Source organism: Nannospalax galili, unplaced genomic scaffold (genome assembly GCF_000622305.1).
Source record: "Nannospalax galili isolate Female #2095 unplaced genomic scaffold, S.galili_v1.0 scaffold1331, whole genome shotgun sequence".
NCBI lineage: Eukaryota > Metazoa > Chordata > Mammalia > Rodentia > Spalacidae > Nannospalax > Nannospalax galili.
The window spans coordinates 631,970-656,639 of NW_008330679.1; the positions used below are offsets into that span (position 1 = coordinate 631,970).

The following is a 24,670-nucleotide window of genomic DNA, read 5'->3' on the forward strand; positions in this document are numbered from 1 at the left end:
CAGGTTATGTACTCCCTCGACTAGGCCAGCCAAGGGTCTCTCGGTGCAGTCGGCTATGGCTCCAGCAGGCAGGGGTACCTGAGTTCTGGGTAGACATTCTCCAGGTACCACTTGAAGCTCTGACAGTGCAGATTCTTCCTCAGGTTCAGCCTGTTCTCGATGCTGGGATGGCAAGGTTGCAGATAGGGCAGAGACAAAGCATAGCTATCAGAGACAGTACCTGCAACAATGGTTCCCCCCATCAGTGACCATGCTCTGTGCCCATGCATCTCTAGAAGGTGCTGAGGAAATGGACCAAGCAGAGACTTCTCTAGTTCCAGACAGACCTATGGAAACACCTAGCTGTATCTTCTGATGGTGTAACAATAACACCAAGGACTTCTGCTTTTACTTGAAAATGCACACTTGGAGGTGTTTTTCATTTTCATTAAAAGCAAAGCTGTAAGAACCCTGTGTTGTTAATACTTCACCACAAGGACTCTAGATCTACTTACTCGCGTCTTTCTTGGGATTCTGCAGTTGGACTACCCCTTCCCACTGCCCCAGCCTCAGAATCCTCTTCCCTGGCTGGTGCCGAGGTCTCATCATTCATTTGTTCATCAGCTATTCACTGAGCATCTCTATGCGATAAGCATTGTTCATTGTGGAATGTGAACACTTTGGAGCAGCAGTGCAAGTGCTTCAAGCACCACAGCCCATGTGGCCCTAGGACGGGGCGTGGAGGCACTTGGAGGTGCACGCTTGCTTGCTGGATCCATGGTGCTCAAGACAGCAAAGTCTATTGATACTGGGATGTGGAAGGAAGAGTGATCACTACCTATACAAACGAGAAGACAGATGAGGCATGGATCCTGCTAGAGGTGGGGCAGGTCAGAGAACAGAGAGACCAGGACTATGAACAAGTGCAAGAAGTTCTTCTGCAGAAGCAATACTGGCCACAGGACCCCAATTAAATGTGCAGGTGAATGAGGGAAGTGAGTGGGACGACAGCAAGGGCAGTCCGCAAAAGGCCATGTGAGGAGCTGCTAAGGGGCACAGACGCTCTGGGGTGCTGAGATGAACTCGGTGGGCCCTGTGCAGTATATGATATGGTGATGCTTTGAGAAGCTCTCACTGTTGTTTCTAGAATGGGCCAGATGGGGCAGAGGTGGGGATAGGGAGGGCAATTTGGAGGTAGCTGTGGAAGCCTGGGTGCCATTATACCCCTTTTTAGGGAATTGGGAGGGAATGGGCATGGTCAATCTGCTTCCCTCTGTCTTCACCTAAGGTCAAGTCACACCTTGTCCTCTGGACAGCTAATAATAAGTGGCTTTGCCTCCTGTCCTGGAGTCCAGCTTCACTTTTTCCCAACCCCTTCTCTCCACAGCCGCCAAGACTTCACCACAATTTTCTTCTTCTTTTTCTTCTTGCTTTCTTCCTCTTCCTCTTGTTCTTTGTGCTGGGAATCGAACCCAGGGCCTCACATACTCTAGGCAATTGTTATTCCACTGAGCTATACCCTCCACCTCAGAACTTCTTAGAGAGCACAAAGCATAAGTCACCAGACTTATGGCTCACCAGACTTCTCGGCTCCTCAGGGACAGGAAGGTCAAGCTTTTAATATGCTCAGTGTCAGTGTTCAGGAAGAGCCTGGCTGCTCAGTGCATGAACAAGGCAGCATCATCAGGAATGATGATCATTCAGACAAGGCAGAGAAGGGGAGTCAAGGGTGATACGCAGGCTTTTGACTTGGCTGATGGGGTATAAAGAAGACTATTCGTGTGGTTAGATTGGGGATATGTGGGATGAGGGCCAGATTCAGGAGCAAACTCCTGAAGGACTTGTATTAGAGATGTCTAGAAGGCATCCCAGAGTTGGTGGCCATTTGATAGTTGGGCATAAGAGACTAGAGGCCAGAGGAAAGGTCCTACTTAGAAACAGAGATGTGATTATGCATGGGATAGATGAGGCCACACTGGCAGAGAGAACGTATAGTAAAAAGGACTTATGACAGGTCTTGGAGCAAGATCAGCAGGTCAAGGGTATGAGCAATTGTGCTTGCAAATGGGACAGAAAAAGCAGAACTTAGGAGCAACAGAAATGAAGACTGCAGTGCTCTGGAGGCCCAGAGTCCAGAGGCATGCCAGAAGTGAAGGGGTGGGGGGAGATGCTGTTGAGGGGCAACAGAAGAGGAGAGTAAGGGGTGCAGGAGCCCAGGTTAAGCCCTGAGGGAACAGATTCAGGGGCCTGGGGGAGGCAACAAGGGTGGGCCACTGCTTCACGGTGCTGGGTCCTGGGCAGGCAGAAGAAGGCAAGCACACAGGTGATGAGCAATGCTGGACTGAAGGAGTGTTTTGCAGTTTAGTTTCTTTCTTCCCTCTCCCTTTAAGACAAGGAGTAAGTATAAACATGGAAGGGAAAAATGAAGCAGAGGAGAGGGAGGTTGTGGAGAGGAGTTACCTGGAGACAGGCATATGCCCCTAGCTGCACACTGCATATTCTACTAATCCTAAAGCCAAGAAAATCAGCCCTCTGAAGGAGGTACTTGGGCAGCAGGGGCTTTGAGGCTCCCCGGGTGACTCTACTATCAGGATAGTTTGGGAACTATCTTGTGGAACCTTGCTATCAAATTAGGGTCCTCAGCCAATAGCACAGCATCACCCATGAGCTTGTTAGAAACTCAGACCTTAGGAATCAGATTCCATGTTTTAACATGATCCCTAAGAAATCTGTGTACACATTAAAGTTTGAGAAGCCCTGCACCAGGGGGCAGGAGAAGATGAATTCAGACGCAGGAACTCAATAAATGTTAATTTATGAATGAATGCAGGCATGAATGGCACATCCAGAGGAAGACTGGCTTACCAATACAGGAAGCATACCTGTCCCCAGAGACAAAAGAGACTGAGCAGAATAGTACAGTTGCGGCCAGGCTAATGGGTTGGTTTGTCTTAGGAAATCGATGTTACCTGTTTCATCCATAAAACAAGTGTCATCCATGCAATGGAAAGGAGGTGGTGGGCTCAGGGGTAGAAGGGGAGTGAAGAAGATTTACTTAAAACAGAGGACTAGGGCTGACTAGGAAAGGAGGCAGGGCCAGGGAATATCGTCACTGAGACTGATGGCCATAGACTACCGTCAATAGGGCCAGCTGAAATTCCACAAGGCTGTCGAACAGCCTGTGTACAAGGGAGGAAGACGTATAAAGGTTCATTTAGGGTTGAGAAAAGCCTTGTGTGTGTATGTGGGGGAAGGTGTTGCTAAATGGATGATAGGGTAGAAGGTCTGAGGATAAGACTTTATGAGGTATGTCATTAAGCAAGAGCAGAATCCAAGGTGGGAAGGGAAGTGGGCGAAGAAAGGGGAGTGAAGGGCCGTGGTCAGTGGACCCAAAGTTCTGATGAGGACAAGATTTTGGAGGACAAGATCTTCAGTAGAGGTGGAGTAAGAAAACTGGAGGGCAGGCCTGGATTATGATGTCAGAGATTCAAATCACTTTGGCTGTTCCTGATTTAATTGTGTACAGGGACGGACTCCACCTATGAGGCTTAGGCTTCAAAAGCCCACGTGCTCAACAGTCTTATGCGATGAGTGAATTACATTAGTAGGACAAAAAGTCATTGTGGACTCCAAAGAAACACACTGATAATTAAGGGAGGTTATGATTTTTTTTTACTCCAGCCAGATTGGTCATATGGTTTTAGAATCACACAGGTGTGGTGTGATTTGGGACAAGTACCTTCATCTGTATATGCCTCACTCTCCTTAATTGTCAAACAGGGCTAGCTAAGTGTGTATCTGAGTTTGAAGAAGATAAAAGAGATATCTTACAGAATGACATCTAGTTTTAGTACACATTCCTTTCCCTGTTGAATTCTTTCATGAAGCTTGACTCTTGCTGGAGAGGTTGTTTGCCTGTCTATCTCTCCTCTAAGGATCAGAGCTTAGGCTTGGGGGAACTAAGAAGTAGAGGAAGGAACTCTAACCTGGAGGGGCCAGTCCCCCATGTAACCTTTCTGCAAAGAGCTGGTAATGCCGGTCTAATGTGCAAGTCCAAGCTCAGTTCCCTTATTGAAGTAGTCATCTAGGAACAGAGTATCATCTAGGAACTGCATGAGAACTTCTCAAATCCCTGGGCTCCCAGGACAGGGTAGAGCTTAAAGGAATCTGAAAGCACAGCAGTCACAGCTCTGGGCCTGAAGGAGACTAGTGGCTCAGGTGACAGCTAAGCTGACAGGCCTATTAGCTAAGGCCTTTCTCCTCTCTCTACCCTCATCAACCAGTGGTACACTTACTTCCCAAAGGGTCTCTCCAGGGCAAAAGGCCGGGCTGCATAGTAGTATTGTTTGTATTCATCCATCCACACTTCAGCTGTCCTCTTGGTGTTCCTGGGGAGATAAGAAGTGTTGGGGTGGGGCGGCTGGCTGGAAGCACTGTGTCATTCCCAGTTGCAATACACACAGGAGTTGGCAGCACCATCCATGCTATGGTCACCAGGCTCGAGAAGGTAACATTATTGCTCCCAGAACACTGAGCCAGTAAGTGTACCCCATCACCAAAGGTACCCCAGGACACAGCATTTTAGAAAAATTGACAAACCTTTCTCCAAAAGGTACAAATTAGAAAAATCACACCAGAACCTGAATTTCTGTGACTCTCAAAGAAATAGAAAAGGGCCAGGAGAAGCAGGTACATCCATCTCCTGCCTGTCATTCACAGCACAAAGACAGGGCCTGTGGACCATCTTACCTCTTGCCAGCTTTGTTTATGGATTCTTGCCCCAAGGTCCTCCTCTTTCCCACAGGGGACATGCTGAGGTCCTAGCTCTCAAAGAGCAAGATCAGTGCCCACACAGGCCAAGTCAGTGTAAGGAATTAGCAATCAAGTCATCTCTTTCAGCACTTTGCCAGCAGAGATCTGCTTTGAGTCTGACCCCAAAGGCCACAGTAAAAGGAGGCAAGGAAGAAGAGGGAGAATGAGAGAGACAGAGAGAATGTCATCACCCAGTAGTCAGGGGTTCCAGGATGAGCCCCAGAGGCCAAAGAAGAGAGATCAGAAAACAATTGGGAGCCATGGTCTGGGCAGCTGGGGGCACATGTGGAATGTGCACCTGTGAGAAAGTGAGCTTGGGGCTTTAACTAGAATGGGCTTGCTCCTCCAAGTTCCAGGTCTATCTGAGAGCACAGATATTTGATGGAGGAGTGTGGCAAGTGCTTTGGCGTTGGGATCTGAAATGACAGATGAACGCACAGGCAGCTGGGTTCTTGGGACACTGGAGGCAAGCAAAGGCACCTGGCTGACCCCTGCATCTGGCCAACAAACTAGAAGCTGCTTTGCAGACATCATTTCCCCACGCCTCATTTCCCTAACCATTGAATGGCCTACCAGCGGTCTGCAGGATGCCCATTGGCCAAGGCTCAGTCTCAAGCAGGACAAACATCTGAAGCCCCAGATCCTTCCTTCTACTTCCCAGGCTGGCCCCTGTTTGATGGCCTTGTGACTCCCGCAACTGTTCCATGCCAGACATCCATGGCTTACCTTTGCAGTTGAAAAAATCTGAAAGTGAAGGTGGCTCAGTCTTTGGTACCTTGATGCATCCTACCTGATGCTTTTTCCCTTACCCACTATGCTTCTATAAGATACAGTGCTAATTTTCCAACTAAACCCATGCCTCCTCTAAGATAGCTGCAGTGTGGTATGACACACACCTACGTGTGTGTGTGTGTGTGTGTGTGTGTGTGTGTGTGTGTGTGTGTTAAAATGAGGAAGGAAGAATTCCACCAAAGGACTGTGAGACCTCCCCAAATGCAAATGGACCAAGCAACAAGAAAAAGGAAGAGGACTGGGTGGATGAGGAAAGCAATGGATGCCAAGAGACAGGATGAAGGAAACGGAGAGAAGCTAAAGAGAGGAAAAGATTGTTTAAAGGGACGGTCATGAATATTCTGACACAAGAAAAGTGAGGAAGGATGGAGAAGAGGAATATGAAGGAGAGGAAGAAGGGAAGGCAAGGGGTTGTTGAGTTCCTGTATTTATGGTATGGCGCTATCGCCCCCAAGTAGATGAGGAGATGGGGCTGAAGCCAGACTCTCAGGAAGTGCCAGTTTAGATCCTTCTGGCCCACCTGAGCAGGCACCAGACTATGTCCACCAGTCCCTGCATCTCACCAAGGACCTTTCCCTGAGTACCCCATCCAGAACTCAGGGTAAAAAGGGCTGCCTCTCCCCTGCCTGTTCAAAATACCTGCAGGATGGAGTGGACCAGCCACTTGAAACTTCCTCATGAGATCAAGGGACAAGTTTGGGGTGGGGGTCTGGGGACAGGCTCCTCAAGTCTCCAGCATACATTAGTTAAATCTTGGCTATAACACTGGTTGTCTAGGCAGAGTCCAGGGAGCAGGCATGCAACTCATGTGTCTATCTATCCAAGGCACTCAGGTCACCTTGCAGAGTATCAGAGACTGTCACAAAGCCCTGGCCGCCACTGCCTTGCTGCTGTCCACACACACACTGAGCCCAGAATATACACTTACTTTATGTATGTGTTGGCATTTCCATCTGGGAAAACATACGGGTGCTTTTTCCTGAAGACATGTCCCACCCGGCTGCAGGGGACAATCTCCAGGCTGCCTCCGCACATCCACACTCGGAAGGAGATTTCTGCAAGACATCCACATTTCTCCTTTACTTCCTAATTCTGCTGTCCTGGTGCTTTGAGGCACCAGGCCTCGGGATCTATGGGTCTAGGAACAGATCCTATAGCCAGACCGTGTGTGCTACTGACTGAGAACACATCCATAAATCAAGCCCCAACACAACAGAGGGGAGTATGTGGTCATGTAGGACCTGGGACAGCTCAGCAGACAGTAGGAGTGGGGGGCTGAGATGTTACTGGGGACAGTAAGAGAGTTGCTTTGGATCATGGAAAATTTTTGGGTGTGAACAATGGGTTACACACACCCTCTGTGACTACAGATGGTTAGAACAAAGACAGAGGGCAGAGCTAGCAAGATGGTTCAATGGGTAAAGGCACCTACTACCAAGCCTGATGACCTGAGTTCAATCCCCAGAACTCACATGGTAGCAAGAGAGAACTTTATCACTGTCATTGTTTAAAGTTGTCACTATGTGGTGATGTAACAAGGAGACTATTGAGACAGCTGTACAATTGTTTTAAAATTCTCTATACACAATGCCCCCCATTACCGACTGTACCTAATCTCCCTCTCCCATGCCATGCCTTACTGCGTACATCATTGGTATAAGGGAAAACAGCAGCATATGGTTTATGGGAATTCCTGCCTGGTCCATGCCTCTTCAGGGACGCTCAAGTGTGAGGACAAGTTTGCTCAGGAAAACCTATGCCCTAGGGTGGCTGCTCCTGTGAGGGGCCACAAGAAAGTGGGCCTGGTGTCTAGGATCAAAGAATAAACATGCAGGTACTACAAGGATTTCCCATCACGTGCCCGCAGCCTAGGACCCACTTTTCAGCCTCCACAGGTTCCCTCACCTCACCTCAGTCTCTAGCCTATCTTTCCCTTTTGTCTCCTGCTCTGTCTCCCTCACTCCAGCTGTCAGAGCAGGTGCCTAGGCTGGGCTGCTTCGCCCTGATCCTTCCCTGCTCGCACATGTCCTCTATCACCTCCCTTGTCCCCTTCTGCCTCCCCCTAAAACAAATTCACTGAGTTGTAGGCAAAATTTCCTTCACACCCAGTGTAATCCATCTTCACTACACCTGCTGTTCCACCTGCCTCTTCTGAACAGCCTGCACCCAGGAACACAGAGGAAGAAGACATAGGAAAAACTTGGCTTTGTCTACCAAGTATGTATGTAATCTATTAGATGCATCCTTGGGAAAGCAGACTTCAGTTTGCTGAGGCTTGATCTCTTTTTATATCAAACCAAGACTGTAAAAATACTCCACAGGACTGCCATCAGCATCATATAAAATAGAATTCTAAGAAGGACTGTGAACTCAGTGCCATCAGAAGCTTGGTTGCCCAGATTATGAGACACCCCTGTGAAGTCAATCTCTTAAAAGGTTGGACGCTAATGTGCGTCACCCACCTGTGTGTGCTCCTGCTTCTTAGACCATTTCCAGCTTCCTACTTCTGCCAACACTATAGGGGACACTTGAACTTATGAACTTAACACCTGAGATTTTGTGTCTCCATAAAAGTCCTAGCTGCAGAGCAAATTGGCACTTGGCTGGGGCATTCTCTGAACCTGTTTGTGAGCCTCTAAGCAAGGTGTGACTCAGCCAACTGCCTGAAACCCACATCCAAATCAGACACTACACAGAGGGACCTCAGATGTGGAATCCGATCCATTCCATGTATGACTCTCAATCTCAAGCCTCCTTCACTTGTGTGTGCGCCCGTCAACTCCTCTCCAAGCAGGTTCTGTTCCACTTCATGAAAAGGAAGCACCTCTAAGGCCCCAACACCTGAGATCATAGCCTGGCTTACTAGATATAACCTACACATGTTGCACCAGCTTTCCTCTAAATGTATGCATGTGCTCCAGTTACTGTATCTTCCTTTCGTGTATTCAAATGAGACATATGTCCCCCTCATTTGCAAAGCAAATCCATGCTCCCACAACTTCATTCCTCCACCCAAATCACTTCTCTCCCTGAACTCCCTCTGCCCAGCCTTTTGTTTCTCAATGTATCCACAGACCCCTGCCATCCACCACAGTCCTGCACGGCCCCTACCTTGGACAGTGCCATCACCTGGCCCTGGTTCTTTTCCTTCTCAATCTCCTTCTTCTGCTTCCCTCGATGATGCTGTTTTTGAATGTCTTCCTGACATTGATTGCTTCCTTGTCTGATCCCAGGGTCTACTCAGTGACTGACTGAGGACTTGCCTTTATCCCAGCATCCCAAGCTCTACTCTGGGCTGCACTGTCCACTTTTGGTGCTGGCCAACACTTCATAGAGTCACATCAGCCACCATCTAGCCCCTTACCTCTTCTACATCTCTCAGCATCCTCCCCTAGCCCACTGCAGCTTTGTCTTCTCTCCTCCTCCAAGCCCATCAGTCCTTATTTAGTCTTCATGTGTCTGTTGTGTTGGTGCAAAATATACACTATCACAATCCTGCAGACATTAGCCTTGGGAGACAATGACCCTTCCTGTATTTCTGGGCTAGGCTTTATTAGTTCTTCCTCAGGCTGTACCTTATTCATCCCCCTAACAATCCTGTTCAGTGCTTACTGACGTTGTTATTTTCAAGCACAGGTACAACAGCTCTGCTAGGACGACTGACAACAAATAAGCTGGGAACTGAAGCACTTCCCCCAACTCCAAAATCCAACTTGTTGTCTTGTCATCCCCATTCCTCAGCACTGGGCACCTGCCACTGGCCAGTGCACCTAGGGATACACAGAAACTGACTTCAAGACACTCCTACACTAAACAAGTAACAAATACATAATTGCCTGTTCCTTTTATACCATGTCAAGTCATACATCCACTAGTACCAAGCACATCAGTTCTCCTTCAGGGCCAGCTGCTCCACTCATAGGAGTCCATGGCCTAGGATAAGTTAGGTTTCTTGGTTCTGGAGTCCAGACTGTTGTAAGTGGAGTTTAGGAAGACACATGACCTGTTATGGGTCCCTGTGCTGTCCCTGGAGTCAAGAGGCCATCTGAGGGATGAAATGTGGAGTTCTCAGATTAGTGTTATGACTTATGGACATTATTCTATGTGATCCTCAAAACCCAGGATGTACAATGAGCCTGCCTTTATCTGTACTGTGACTTCAGGAGGATGAGCATCCTCTCATGCCAGCAAACCAGGCTTCTAGGTTGGCAGAGTTTTGTGGAAGGCTTTGGGAAAGTCTGCTGATCCTGAATCTCTGAAAAGGCTTGGGCAAGGGCCATGAGACCCACAGAGGCTGAGGTGTGAGGCAGCAGTGCCTCCCCCAAGTCACTCTTAGAGCCTCACCCTCCAGCTTTTTGCCCTTGTAGCACCTTCAGTGAAGGGGAAAGGAGCCATGGACTTTGCGTGAGGAGTCTGCAGGGGGGTGTCGCTGATTCAGTATCCACGTCATTTCCCTGGTGATGAATGTCATGCAGACCCAGATCTACTCTACATCCCAGGCAGGAATATGTGTAATTATTCCACTCTCACTGGGGGCACTGCTGTGGGCTCACATTCTTTGAACTTCAGATTAATATTCGAGAGCAAATTGCCCTCACGCCCTCCATTCCTGTCTCTTGCTCTCCATCTCCTTATCATCCCATCAGTTGTTTTCATTACCCTCCTAGAGCCCTCATCCTTCGTCAGGATCAACACCTACCTGATGAGCCCATGAGTGGTGGGTAGGAATTCAGGGGAGAGAGTGAGCAGCTCTTTTCCCAGGAAGCACACCACATCTATCGACCAACCCCTGGTCAAGGTCTTGATTTCATTTTGTAGGCCAATTTCTACCACAGGCAAAGGGCACAAATAGGAAAGCTGCATGCAATAGGTCCTGTTTTAATTATTTATATTTATTTATTATGTGTATGTACGTGTGTGTGTGGGTATGCATGTGCATGTCATGGTTTATATTGTGATTAAAGGATGACTTGTCAAAGTTGGTTCTTTCCTTCCAGTGGGGTCCATAGATCAAACTCAGGTCATCAGTCTAGGCAGCAAGCGCTTACCATCTAAGCTATCTTTCTGGCCCCATGGGCCCTGTTTTAAATGGAGCATATATATATATATATATATATATATATATATATATATATATGTGTGTGTGTGTGTGTGTGTGTGTAATTACATTATCTATTCTACCTCTAGTCAAGTTTAAACTTATTGTGGACATACAGGGACAGTGACAGGCAGAAAGAGGCAGACTCAATTTGGTATTGTCATTTATAAGTCCACCCATACTTGTGTCACAGGGATCTTACCTTCCAGTAGCTTTTAATTTCCCAGGGTTAAGAAGCTCTGTGCTAAGGCTGGAATGTACCCCACCCCACACACACACACAAAGTTCATGAGCTGTAAACTTAATCCCCAAAGCATAACTGTTGAGAAAGTAAGATCTTCAAGAGGCCATGGAGACTCTGTTCTCATGAATGGATTAATACTGTTGTCTAGGGAGTGGGTTAGTCATCACAGGAGTCAATTCATATAAAATGAATTTGTTCTCCATATTCCTGATGCCCACAATGTACTCTCTTGCCTCTATGTCTTGCCTGGGATGATGGAACAAGCAAACCCGTGCAAATACAAGTCCCTTGACCTTGGGGCTTCCCATTCTCAAAGACAGTAAGAAATAAATCTTTATTCTTTGTAATCACCCAGTGTAGCATTCTGCCATAGCAGCAAAAAGTAAGCTCAGACACTGCCATTTTTCTTTAATGAGTGCACAGGCTTTAACTAGAGATTGTCTTATGGGTCATAAAAGATAGCTTTGAGTCTGTGAGCAAAACTGCATTCCACCCCAGCTCTGGGACAATCAAGGGTGCATTCAGACTCCTGCTTCTGGACAAGTACTAACCACAGGTACACCATGATCACCTGTGGCCATGTGACTACAGATGCCAGGGGAAAATGAACAACCAATGTCTCCTTTGACACAGACCTAGGACATTCAGAAGCAGCAGGAAAGAGTGGCCTATGGGATCACACCTGGCACTGGGCTCTGGCAGAGTAGCCAAGAGGGGAAACAGAATTAGGATGCTCTCGTTCACTCTCTATTTGGGGACAGGTCGTGTTTTATCAGATGTGGGTGTTCATCCCATTTTCCTAATCTTGAGCCATGTACTATGAAAAAGGTGAGGCCAAAAGAGAAAGTACAAGAACTAAAGCATCTCAACAGGTCAGACACATCCTCCTTTAACAGACATTAGTCACATGCAGCCAGAAGAAGAAGGCAGCCAGTACCACTGCAGCAGAGGAAATCTTCAGACATCATGTAGTCCTGTGACAGGTGGATGAGATGGTTTTCTTATGTTACTGCAGTGATTCATCCTACTAGAGGGTTTGGGTGGGTCCTTTGTTCAGCATCTCATATGGCTAAAGTCAAGGTGTCAACAGGACCCTTTCTCTTTATGGAGGCTCTGAAGAAGAATTTGTCATCAAATTCAATCAGGCTGTTTGCAGAATTTTGTGGGGGCTGCAGGAGTGAAGTTGCTGACTGTTGGCTCAGAGACTCTCCCAGCTACTCCTGTTGTCTCTTTCATCTTCAGACTAGCACCTGATGGTCACATCCCTGAGGAGAGTGGCATCTCTCTGACTTGTGCCACTCTTTTTTTCTGCCTCCTACCCGAAAAAGCGCTCTGCTTTTAGTGGTCCTATAATTAGACTGGACCTACTCACACAATCCCCTACCTTCAGGTCATTGATTAGTGACCTCATCACAGCTACTAAGGCCCTGTGTCACACAAGGTAATATCCTGACAGGTTCCAAGTATTAGGGTGAATATGTTTAGAGGAGGGCTGCTCTCCCTGCCACAGGGAACACTGTTTCCATTTTCAAGACCTAGAAACAGGCCCAGTGAGGTGAGATGATTTTCCCAAGGGTACTTAGTGACAGCTACAGGATTCAAATTTACTCCTGTCTGATCTCACAGCCCGCATTCTTCCTGTACCACTCACATCCCGTGGGCCTGGAATAGCCTGGTATCCCAGTCTCCGATCTGAGGATGGTGGGTGGTAGAAGTCCTTTTTGGGCTCCACCTCATCTCTTTTTTCAGCACTGTCCTTTGTGCCTGCTGCGCTTTGGAAATTCCCCATTCTAAATTCAGGAATCCCATATTCTCCCTGCATGTATGCCAAGGCCTCCTGTTTTGGGAAATACACAGCCCCATCCCCATCCTGCTGCACACACACTTGTTATTGGCAACGGATTCCTTTTTTCCTCTAAAGACCAAAAGCTAAAAGATGCAGCTCAGAGTAAGTAGATATATTACATGTATCCTGTGTTATGTAAATTGTAGTTTAAGTATCCAATTTTAATGCAAATCAACTTCTGAAAAAAATTCCATCTAAAAGCCACATTTCCCTAAAGCCTGTTTATATCCCAAACTGTGGATATAATTATCAAAAGTGTTCAGCTCATTTTAGAAACATTTGGTGGGGATGAAGCACCAGGGTCAGGGAAGTGGGGAGGTTAGCCAAAACATGGTGTGGCTTTCCCATGGTCCTACAGCCAATCCGTCAGCAATGCTTCTAAAAGGGAGATGGGGCACAGTGAATCGGGGGGATTGAGCTCTGCTGTAGTTGCCCTGGCCAATGATCTCATGTGATTTTGGAGCTGTGAAATAAAATCAACAGTACATATGCAAAGGGCTCCATTGAATGCAATGAAAACTATTTTAAATGGCCCCTCATCTATTATAGTCTGCCCTCCATCCTCAGCCCTGGATTCAATCAACCATGGATTAATATTTTATTGAAAATAGGGGAAAAAATTGTGTCTGTCCTGAATATACATGCACAGACTTTTACCTTATAGTTTTCTCCTAAGCCATGTAGTTTAGGAATTATTTACATAGTATTTGCATTTTACTAAGTATTAGGAATAATGGAGAGGTGATTTAAAATATATAAGAGCTTGCACATAGGCTATATGCAAATTCCTCAGCATTTATGAAAGGACTTAGGCATCCATGGATTTGGGTGTGAGGGTGGTCTTGGAATCCAAAGATGCATCTGTGTCCATATTGTCTTCCCACCCTGAAATCCCTTCTTATTCAGTCTCTCGCTTTTCACACATGCATTTAGTGAGCAATTTCAACTATTCTGGGCCTTGAGAAGCAGAAGTTGGGTGAACTTTCTGTACTTGGTTTAAGGAACTCGGGTTTAACAGAAGGCTACCGGGCTCAGGGCAGCTGCAGAGGTGACCAGACAGACAGTTTATAGAGGGTCAGTGTGATGATGAGGAAGAGAACCCTGTGCTGAGGAAATGGGGTGTTTGGGGGTGGTGGGGGAAGGTAGTAGTGGAAGAGAAGTCAGGGAAGGCATCCTACCCTAGAATTGGTCACCCAGAGTTGCCATCTACGGGGGATTAACAATGGGTGGGTAAGGAGGCTCAGTCATTGCAGAGGGTTTGTACATTCTGAGAGTACAGGAAGGCCTGCAGGAATCTTTGGACTGAAGGCTGAAGGTGGGAGGAATAACCTGGTAAGAGGTAGGCAAAGCCATGGGAGGGAGCCACAGGTAGCCACTGTGAACCCAGACTTGGAAGGTTTGCAACTCAGAAAGAGCACTTTGGCAGGAGCTGGAGGGCAGGTTTGACAGGAGTAAAGAGGGGTGGGGGTCTGGCAGGGATGGAGAGAAGAGGAGAGGTGTGAGGAAAATAGAGAGCAGTCAATCCTTAAGACTTGGTCGCTTGGAGGTGGGGAGACCCTTCTGACATATGCTACAGTCAGGATTCCTTTACTCTGACAAGCAGTTTCCTTCACTCCTTGGAACCATCCCTCTTTTACAGCCAAAGCATTGCTCACAACCCTCCATCCCAACACCTGATCAATCACATAGACCCACTGTAGAGTTCCCACCTTCACATAGTTGGGGGCCTGGTTATCTACACCTTGCAGAAACTACCCTGTCCTCATGATCATGTGATCTATCCACCCTTGGAAAAACACTGCATATTCTGACATAAAAATATATATTTTTTAAATTCCAGAAATGGCTTTCAAAGTGCTGTTGACTGGCTATAACATAATAGAACGTTGGGGTGCAGGGAAACTGTTTCCTGTGACGGCTGTCGGCAGTGTTTCTTCTGTGGTTTCAAATTGTTTGTGATAGATTTCTAAAATGTCTCTCCCACACCTCCCAGGGACCCTTTTCCAACTTCTCTATTCAAATCAGCCCTTGTTAATGCCAAACGACTCGGAAGCCGCTAGATGAGATTGCTTCTTGATTTGAGCAGATGTGTGTTAACATCGCTATAAAGGAAAGGTGCTGGTAAGTCAGACCAGAATGCACCATCGTTGAAAATGTCATGCTGCCTGCATCCAAATGCGACTGCTACGTGGAAAAGGGATCATCCTCACCTTGTGCAGATCAAGAGGACACGATAAACCCCAGCAGACAAGCTGGAAGGAGCAAGGTGCAGTTTAGAAGTATTTTCCAACAATTCCACAAAATTATTCACAACTCAGAATGTGCTGAATAGTGAAACCATGACTGAGTCTTTATGAGTAGCATTGGGGGCAGAGACTGGATGACTGCTGATTATCAGAAGGGTACAGGGAGCACTTATTTGATGGTGGGAAGGAGGGCTGGAACTCCTCACTACTGAGTACTGTGAGCCTTGGGGGCATGTAAATAAATGAGTCTACGGACTGAGGAAGAGATTCCTGCTCCAGTGAGAAGACAGGCTCTACCTGACTCCAATGTCACCTGAGCTGATGTAGGCACACCTAGCTTTGAACCAACACAACAGCAACCCATATTACATTCCATAGGGGCTTCTAGGATGGGGTCTCAGGAGGGGCTTTGGTGTTGGCTTATGTACTGGGGGTCTGGGCTTCTGATTTTGTTTGCTGTGCTTCTAGTCTGGCCCCTAGCTGGCAAGAGTCCAAGTTTCCTGATAGATTTCTTCCTACACTGCCCAGTTTGGGAGAACAGATGCTGTGGGTCAAGCCAGAAGCCATAAATTTCCAGGAAATAATTCTTAGTGACTGAAGAAGAAAGCCATAAAACACTCTGGGGGCAGGGACAGGGGACAGGGGACAGCAATGGCAGTGGAAAATGCCAGGGACGACTGCTCAGTGCCAGCACGAGTCCATGGATCACTCTCCTGGCCTGTGCACTGCTCCCAAGTCCATGCCAGCATGTTCCTCAGTGCCCACACTTAGGAATGTTCCCTCTTACTCTACTGTGATTGGTTTGTTCAACCAACAGTTATTGGGGCTTCCTTCACAGCAGGCAGTATGTACACTGAGGGTTGGTGATACCCAAGGACAAAGCAGACCACAACATAGTCCCTGTGCAGATTGTATTCTAATGCTCTCTCAGGTCTCACCACTAGAAAGAAACTCACATGCCCACAGGATGTCACCATTTCTACACTTACCTCATGAGATAGTCACAGCACCCCCCACCCCTTCCAAGGAGGGCAGTTATAATGAAGTTGTGCTCTGAATCCTTGGAGCGCCACTCACTGTCAGCAGCTGCATGGAACGGGACTTGGTAACTGTGATGTTTCCATTGGAGCTGCAAACATCAGCCCTGCACCACTGTGGCCAGTCCGGGCCACTTATGTGCAGTAGTCAACCTCCCTTCCCTCTTCTGCCATGGAAAGATAAAGATAAACTACCTGCATGGTTTTTGTAGCAATTACCCCACATCCTCCCATTGACCCATCACTGTGGATGTGAAGGGATGCCTCTCTCACTCCTGTTCCACATTCTCTTTCTCTTTAGTCTTCTTTCAATTCCAGATTCCCCAAGTTCAGTGCTCCTAGTTCAAGCCTGTGCCTGTCCCCATGGACCTGGTGTTCCTTCTTGGTCCTCCTGGATTTTGCATCTCACTTTTCTTCTCAGGAACCTGCCCCAGCATGCTTCCCTGGTCCTTGGCAGCCATACTTCCAGTGGAGAAATTCTGTTGCTGTGATTACCATTCTACAGCTGCTGCTCTGAGGCCCTGACCAGCTTTTCCCCCAAAGGAATGACTCCTATTTCCCAGATGCACACGTCAGGTGTTAGTGACTGTTCAGTTGATCTCTGTGTCTAGGAGCACAGAGATCCCTGCCTCAGGCCCCAAGTCGCATTGAACAGCATAGATCAGGATGCAATGACAAACACTTACCGAAGTTCTCCCCACCCCAGATGTCCATGTCGATGTCATATTTCCCCAGGTAATCAAACCAGGCTTTGTCAATCACGAAGAGCCCTCCAGCTATGATTGGAGTCCTGTGTATTTGGAAGAAAGGTGGAGATCATTTATACGGTGTGGTACCCTCAAACTCTTCTGTCCTGGGAGTTCAGAACTCAAAGCAATTTTCTTCCAATATCTGCTCTTCTTCCAAAGAATCAATAAATTTTCTGGTTATTGAAAACAAGCACCTACTTCAAAGTTTCACTCTGTTCTTGTAAATCTCCTGATGATACAGATAGGCAACTTCACTTATTAGCATCCCCCCTCCCCCGAGCCTCTACCTTTTCCTCCTTCCCCAGCTCTTCCCAGTGAGGCTCCAGGAAGGGGGCTCTGTTATTAGAAGCAGAGACAGCAGACCACTGACCAGGCCAAGAAGGGCTAGGACAGCCTCTGTCAGCAGTATATTCATATCCCAAACTGGGATCACTTCCTTATTTGAAGTCTTTACTCCTTTGCTACATTTTGAATTTCCCTCACCCCAAAAGGAAAGACATTGACTCTTCATTCCTAATATCTCAGAATGTGACCTTATTTGGAAACACAGTCTTTATAGAGGTAGTCAAATTAAAATAGAATCATTAGCATGGGTACTAATCCAATGACTAAGGTCCTTATAAAAAGGGGAGATTGGCATGCAAACATTAGAGGTAGAGACTAGAGAGGGGAGTTGGCCATTTGTATTTGCAATTAAATGGGAGAGGAAAGAGCCTAGAACAGTCATCAGAGGGAACCCACCATGCTGACAGAACCATGACACACATTTCTGTTTTTTAAGCTACCCACTCTGTGGTACTTGTTTCCACAGCCATAGCAAACTAATGCACCCTCTTCTTCACTTTCTTTGCAGGTTAAATGCCACTCGGCCTATTCTGGCTCTTGACTGCTAACAGAAATGTCAGAGAATCTGCTAGGAATGCGAAGTGTTCGAAAGGCAGGTAGGCAAAAGTAGCGGGATCCAAGCAAATGATCTCACAAGGATTATGACTTGTGTCAGTAAAATTAATGGCTAGGGTGGGTTGTGAGCCTTTTAAGGCCTCGGGCCCACTTTAGTGTGGCCATACGGTAAAGGGATTTTTAGCCTGGAGAGCAGGTCAGAAGCCCAGATTTGCCTTTGTTATGATACCCTGTTGCTCCTGTAATACTGGTCTAATCCTGGAAACAAGGAGCTCCATTATGAGCAATGTTCATGTCCTAAAACTGTCTCTTTAGGCAGAGGCAGGAAAACCCAGGCATCTACAGTACCATCTTTGTCCTTGATTTGGTCCACTCCTCTGAGGCCTATGTAGGGCACACTCTCCTCATATCCAAACCTGTTCCATGTACTGCCACTGAGAAACACAATGCTCACTCAGCTTAGTGGGAGGCCTCTCCCTTCCCTTTAGGAGTAAAGAACATTGTCCTGTGTGTTATCTGGCTCTACCCTTCCTCTTGGCTTCACTCCAGATACTGAAGGTTGGAGGAGAGAACAGGAGCCAGCAGGCACAAGAGGCAGATGTTTTACTCCACCCATCTGTCCTCAACACCATCATTTAGTTCTTCACAGTCCTCTGGTCCTCAGTTCAACTTAAGTCAACTCTATAAAAATGACCAAATATTTATAATGAAGGAGGCATCAGAAACACAAATGCTTTTGGATAATCTTGGGCATCCATAAGTGACTGAATAGAGAAATTCCAGTCTTGTGACCATCTCTGTAGTTCTTCCAATTACTTAAGATCCCTTTGCTGCCCCCTGAGGCAGAATTGAATCTGGAGGTTCCCAAGAGACCTTAGATAAGTTTGCTATTCAATCTCAAGCAGAGGGTCTGGAGAGCTGGTTCAGCAGTTAAGAGTACTGGCTCCTCTTGCAGAAGACCCAGGTTTGATTCCCAGTACCCACATGATGGCTAACAACCATCCTGTCCATAACTCCGGTTCCAGGGGATCTGACACCTTCTGACTTCCGCAGCATTGCATGACACAGGTGTACTTACATACATGCAGGCACAACACTCATAAGCATAAAATAAAAATAAATAAATATTTTTTTAAAACATGTCATGTAGAATGTCAAGGTCTCTTCTTGATGATAAGACCACAGGAGGTTAAACCGCCATGCTCTATTCTACACCAGAACCTCCCCAATTGGCCACAAACACCAGGAAGACAGCATGCTACCATGGACTATGGGTGATAGTTGGGCTGAAATGGAGAACGTGGCTAGGCAGAGCCATTTACAGTATGACCAAGTAGCCCAAGTTCAAGCTACCATGTTCTCACACAGAACAGAGTAGATGAGTTAACATGTAGCCACGGCCATGACTTCGTATCAGTCTATAGTTAGAGTGCTTACAGCCTCCATGTACTCAGCCTCTCTGGACTGAATCCTGACAACTAAGACTTGGGGCCACTGGTCCTGGGGAGGATTTTTTCCCTAACCAGAGGCCCAAATGTGACAATCTTGGCCTCTCCCATATTAGTTACCACATCATGGCCTTTGTGAAGGTGGGAAGTGTTGGGTTCCACTCCTCAGCACAGGTTTCTACCGGTCCCCACTCTTTAGATAGAAATGTCTGTGAAGAGGGAAACACTCTTCAATAAGGACAGAAACGGAGATGCCTTGACACAGGCTTTTCTTCCTGCTCTCCCAGTCCTTTGAGCGCCCAGTTCAGACCTCTCTGAACCATGGGACAGAAGGAAGGACCAAGTGGAGTTAACTAGCCCACCCTTCTTACTCACCGGATAGGCTCAGTGGGGTCCAGGCGCCGAGCCTTCTGCTCTGGGGAGAGCTGTTCCCACCGGAAGTGTAGGCTCCAGTCAAATCCTAAAATAGACATTGCCCAGTTGATTTGGTTTCTCAAGGAATTTGTAGAGTTTTCTCATCCCACTCCTTTTCCAGTTCGGGGGGTGGGGGGGATGGTTCCTGGGAAGACAAATCTCCTTGGTCTGATCAATAGCAGGGCTACCAAAGTTCCCTCCAAGCTTCCTTCTCTCACTCTACCTGTATAGTCTCTCTGAAGTGTTCCTGCTGGGTAGAATTAAGAAACAAAGGGGAAAGGGAAAGCCCAGGCATAAGGCTCAAGGATAAACTTATGGAACAAGACTTGTGGCTCTTAGGAAAGTGTAAGCATGGGGTTTTGATGCAGACTACCTGAATCCCCTAGAAGTCAGTCTTCGGTGAAAGCAGACTGGGCCCTGGACAGAGTAGGGGAAGCAGGGTCTCCGGGACAGTGTGGTGCTAATGCCAAGGTGGCAGAACAAATCAGGCCCCATATAACCAGGGAGTCCTTGCTTTTTCCATGTCCTCAGGTTGAGGGGCAGCCCCGGCTTATATCTGGAGCTCTGAGGGCTGGGATATCCTGCTTATACCCCCAGCACTTCTCTTCACTGCCCCAAGTGTAAGAGTCAAGCTGAACTGAATTATTTTACAGACTATAGACCTGTCCATTCCAGTCAAACCACTAACAGGCTTTCCTTCATTTTCCCCACTTGAAATGAAAAGCAGGAGGAGGACAGGAGGAGAAGTATGGTGAAGTACTCCCCAAGGAGAAGTGTTAGCCCACTCACCGCCTCTGAGCTCCGAGGCAGACTCAATGTAGTTAAAGGTATCCAGGTTAATGATGTCAATCACAGGGCATACTACCCGAGTATAGTCCTGTAAAACAAAAATCTGCACTCAGTTTGCAGGGAAGAGCCTGGCTCAGAGTCAGGAAGCTTGCGAAGGCCATGCCATGTGGGACTGGATAAAAGTATATCATCTCTGGATTTGGTGTTCATCAGCTATAGATAGGGCACTAGGCATCATGACCTCTTGGTTCTGAGGCTTAAATGCCAAGAATCTGGACAGGTTCAGTTCTACCTGTGTCTTCTTGTGACATCCTGTTGACCACAGGGGCCAAGTGAAAATTATGGAGAGGGGCAGGGGAGCACTGCACAGGGAGAAAGGAGAAACTGGGAGGTAGAGACCCCAGAAGTCTTTCACCATCAGTGGAACCTGAGGAGGCAGATGGTGCAATCAACTGGTGACTAGCCGATAGTCACAAAAAGCAAAGTCACACACCTACACAGGGAACTTGAGTCCCCAAATCTTTTCATTTGAGGCCTATGAACCAATGGATGAATACTTGTCTCCTGCAGACAGATACTCATACATCTGTATGCCCAGTCCTGAGCTCCCTCCTAGCTCCAGACCAACTTGCCACTGGCCAGCTCCATACACATTCACTCAGCCCTTAATGATGGCATCACCATCTTCTGCCTACACATGCTCCCTCCCCTAAGTTCCCATTTCTATTACTGGATCATCCCATATCCTCCTCCCCTAGTACTATGTTAAGATTTACTCTGCCCATCAACCAGCTCAGGTTCTGGTTCTGATTCTAAAATGATTTTCTGAATTAGCACTGCTTCTTTCCCATTCCCTCTTGCCTGGAGAATGGCAATAGGTCCCTAAGCCCCACCTCATCCCATTCTTCTTGTTTTCCTTCCCTTCTGTATGTGGCTGCCTATGTTGTATTTCCACTATGTAATCTGACTATGCTACTCAATTGCCCAAACCTTAATCACCTCTAAGATAAGGTTCAGATTCTTTAGCATGGCATCTAAGATCATCAAAACTACTTCCACATGTAAGTGATAACATGAGATATTGACTTGAGCAGAACAGACATCACCAGAGGCAGGGAAGGGTAGTTGGGGAGGGAGGACAGAAAATGAACGGACGACGGGTAGCAAAACTCAGCTAAAAGAGGAATAATCCTAGAGTTCTACAGCACAATAGAGTGAAGGCAGTTTTTAATAATTCATTATATATTTCAAAATGTTAGAAGAGAAGATTTTGAATGTTCCCAACACAAAGAAATGATGAATGTTTAAAGTGACAGAAATGCTAATTACCCTGATTTGATCATTACTCATTGTATACATGTATCAAAATGTTACCCAGTATCCCATGAATATGCACAATTATTTTGCCAATTAAGAAAAAAATAGGCCTGCATATTGCTTTTCAATTTCACTTGCTGCTTTCCTAGGACACCCTTGTCTGTAGCATCAAAGTCACCTGGGGATATTTTCAAAAAAAATGCAAGCTCACATCCTCAACTCCTAGGGACTATCAAGGCAGCTGATCCAATTTTTTTTTTCGAGTTTCTCCATTCTAGATGAGTACTCAGCGGGAATATCAGTCCATGGGTGCTATAAACAATCTAAGAACACGGAGACTCTCCAATGGCTCCCTGGGAGTCATGTGACCTGGGGAGGCCGACCAGTCTTAGGGAGACATCCTTTATACCTACCATCCTAAACCAGTTCAGGCAGGAACCCCCCTGCTTCTCCTTGAAGCCATTTAATTTCCTGGTTCAGTCTTTCCCCCAAATGAGGTTGTCTTCTTATTTTAAGCTCAGGATTCACCGAATGCTTGATTCTAAGTTCACAGACTTAATTTGGCCCTGAGCCTCCCACATTCAACTCATTCTGACAGTAACAAGGTGCCTCTGAAAACCAATCGGCCCAGGTGGGAAGGATTGCTCTTTGCCAAAGCTTCGCTTCTACCACAGGGATGTCAGGAATGCTTCACCAACAGCACTGCACCTGTCTGGGTGCCACAGTCCCTTTGGGGCACTACCCCAGCCACTGCCACTGTGTGTCTGCGTATGGATACAAACTGTGAGCACACACACACACACATTGTTAAAGAGGCTCTTATCACTTGAGTTTTGAAATACAATCAAAAGTTCAGAGAGGGGCTGGAGAGACAGTGCAGCAATTAAGAACACTGTTCTTGCAGAAGACCCGGGTTCGAATCTCAGCACCCACATGGCAGCTAACAACTGTCTGTAACTCCAGTTCCAGGGGATCTGACAGCCTCTTCTGTCCTCCACAGGCATTGCACAACAGAGGTGCACTTACCTACATGCAGGCAATACATGTATACACATAAAATACAAATAATAAATAAAATATTTTTTTCAAAAAGGTTCGTCAGAGACATGTTCTGTTAAATCTGACAGTCTTCCTTCTAGCTTCACTTGTTAAGTTTAGGGCCCTCTGCAGCCATACTGATTTCTTCTGTGATCCTTGTACAGTAAAGGATTGACGCTTGCTCAAAGACATGCCTTGTCTCTCCCCAGCTGCTAGGGGTAACCTCTAAATCTTTGGAATGCTCTTCGTAGAAGACAATTCTTGATTATTAGGAGACTTGGGCCACATCAAATAGTATATGCTAACAGTATTTTGACCCCCCCCCCCCCAATTAAAGGCCTGGATACCAAGATGCAGGTAAGCTTCCCTGGTTGGCAATACTCCCCTTTGGGCTGTCACACATCTTTTGCTGAGAAAAGTAAGCACCGTCTATACAACCCTCCTGGGAGAGGACAACTGAAAGCTTATGCTGGAACTTTCCCTAGGCATCCTTTTCCTGTTGTTGAGTTTAACCTGAATCCTTCCACTGTAATCAAGCAAATGACTTTTGGATACTTCTAGCAAATTATTGAGCCCAAGAAAGGCCTTGAAGAATCCCAGACTATAATCCTGTTTGTTAATAAAAACAAAAACAACTCTCCCTACTTATTTTTTTTAAAAAAGGAAAATAAAGTACAGAGTACGCCCCTCAGCCACAGGCTCTCTATGGACACTGCCCCAGAACCGTGACAGGCCACCCAAAGCAGTTTCCTACCATTCTGAGGGCTTGTGTCTCAAAACGCCTGTCACACTTCACCTGTGACATCTGGTCTGTGGAGAACAGACAGGTAGTAAGGCTATTTGGGAACTAAGTGCTATGTAGAATCATAGCCTTGAAAAGGGACTTCAGAAGACTTTATAAAAATGATCCACCCAACCCAGAGCACTCTACACGAGAGGTTTATCCTGCACTCTGGTGTGTCCCTCAGGTCCAGCCCAGAGCCTTGTGGACAACAGGTGTTCAATAGCATTGGCTAAAAGACAGAGGGTATCGACTCCCTCTGAGGATATTATGTCAGGGCTGGCAGGGAGTTTGTGAATTACTTACAGTTGAACAGGGTGTCCTCTCATGCTGGAGACTCAGGGATTGAGAGACTCTCAATACAAATACCAAACCCAGCAGAGGCCCCTGTGGTGTGCCCCCAAAAGCTATATCCTGAAAGTTAGACTCAGGATTAGGTGTAAGCAGGCAACTCGTGAAATCCTGAACTGATCTTGGACTATTCCTTTTCCCTATTTTCCCTTTCCCCATGAAGGGTCACGTCTACTCCTCCTACCCCACCCATCTCCACTCCCTGTCTCCTCTTACCAGGAGTAAAGAAGCTGAATGTATCAAGCAGTAGCCATCAATCACCACTCTGCCATACCTCTTGTTTACTCACTGATTCACATAATTAAAACCATTTCATGAATGGGCAATCAAAAACTCACAGAAGAGCTCTAGCATGCAGTCACCAGCATGCCTACGACCAATGTGGTAGGAATTGTTGTGAGAAAACACAAGCCAGATTTCACAGTCTAGGGAAGATGAGCAGGCAGTAGATGAATTCCATTTAGGATATTGAAACCTCTTGGCTGGCCTGCGGGGGAAGGTGTGACATATTAGTTACTTCTCTCCCCTTGGGACTGAATACCTGACAGGAAGCAACTTAAGGGAAGAAAGATTTGTTTTGGTTCACAGTTTGAGACAGTCCATCCGGGCAGGAAGGTATGGCATCAGGAGCTGCTATGGTAGCAGCAGTGTGAAAATGCTTGCCTACATCTCCATGGATCAGGAAACAGGGAGAGATCAACTGGGAATGAGGGTAGGCTATAGGTCTCAAGGTCCACCTCCTAGGGACTGACTTCTTCCTGCTAGTCTCTACTTCCCGAAGGTGTGTAACCTCCCAAAACAATGCAACCAGCTGGGGACCAAGTGTTCA

General features: G+C 46.9%; 1 protein-coding gene across 2 annotated transcripts in view; it reads right to left on the bottom strand.

The window, feature by feature from the left end:
* Positions 1–24,670, bottom strand: part of Galnt14 (polypeptide N-acetylgalactosaminyltransferase 14) — a 232,193-nt gene that overhangs the window by 12,363 nt on the left and 195,160 nt on the right. Inside the window, exons 7-12 of one of the 2 annotated variants that reach the window (XM_008850963.1) lie at positions 20,355–20,442; positions 19,527–19,611; positions 16,741–16,844; positions 6,512–6,638; positions 4,275–4,367; positions 79–162 (exon numbers count right to left, since the gene is read on the bottom strand). In XM_008850963.1, coding sequence (XP_008849185.1) covers positions 79–162; positions 4,275–4,367; positions 6,512–6,638; positions 16,741–16,844; positions 19,527–19,611; positions 20,355–20,442 — 581 coding nt within the window. The remainder of the gene's footprint in view (positions 1–78; positions 163–4,274; positions 4,368–6,511; positions 6,639–16,740; positions 16,845–19,526; positions 19,612–20,354; positions 20,443–24,670) is intronic. The other variant, XM_017802744.1, reaches the window with a different exon arrangement.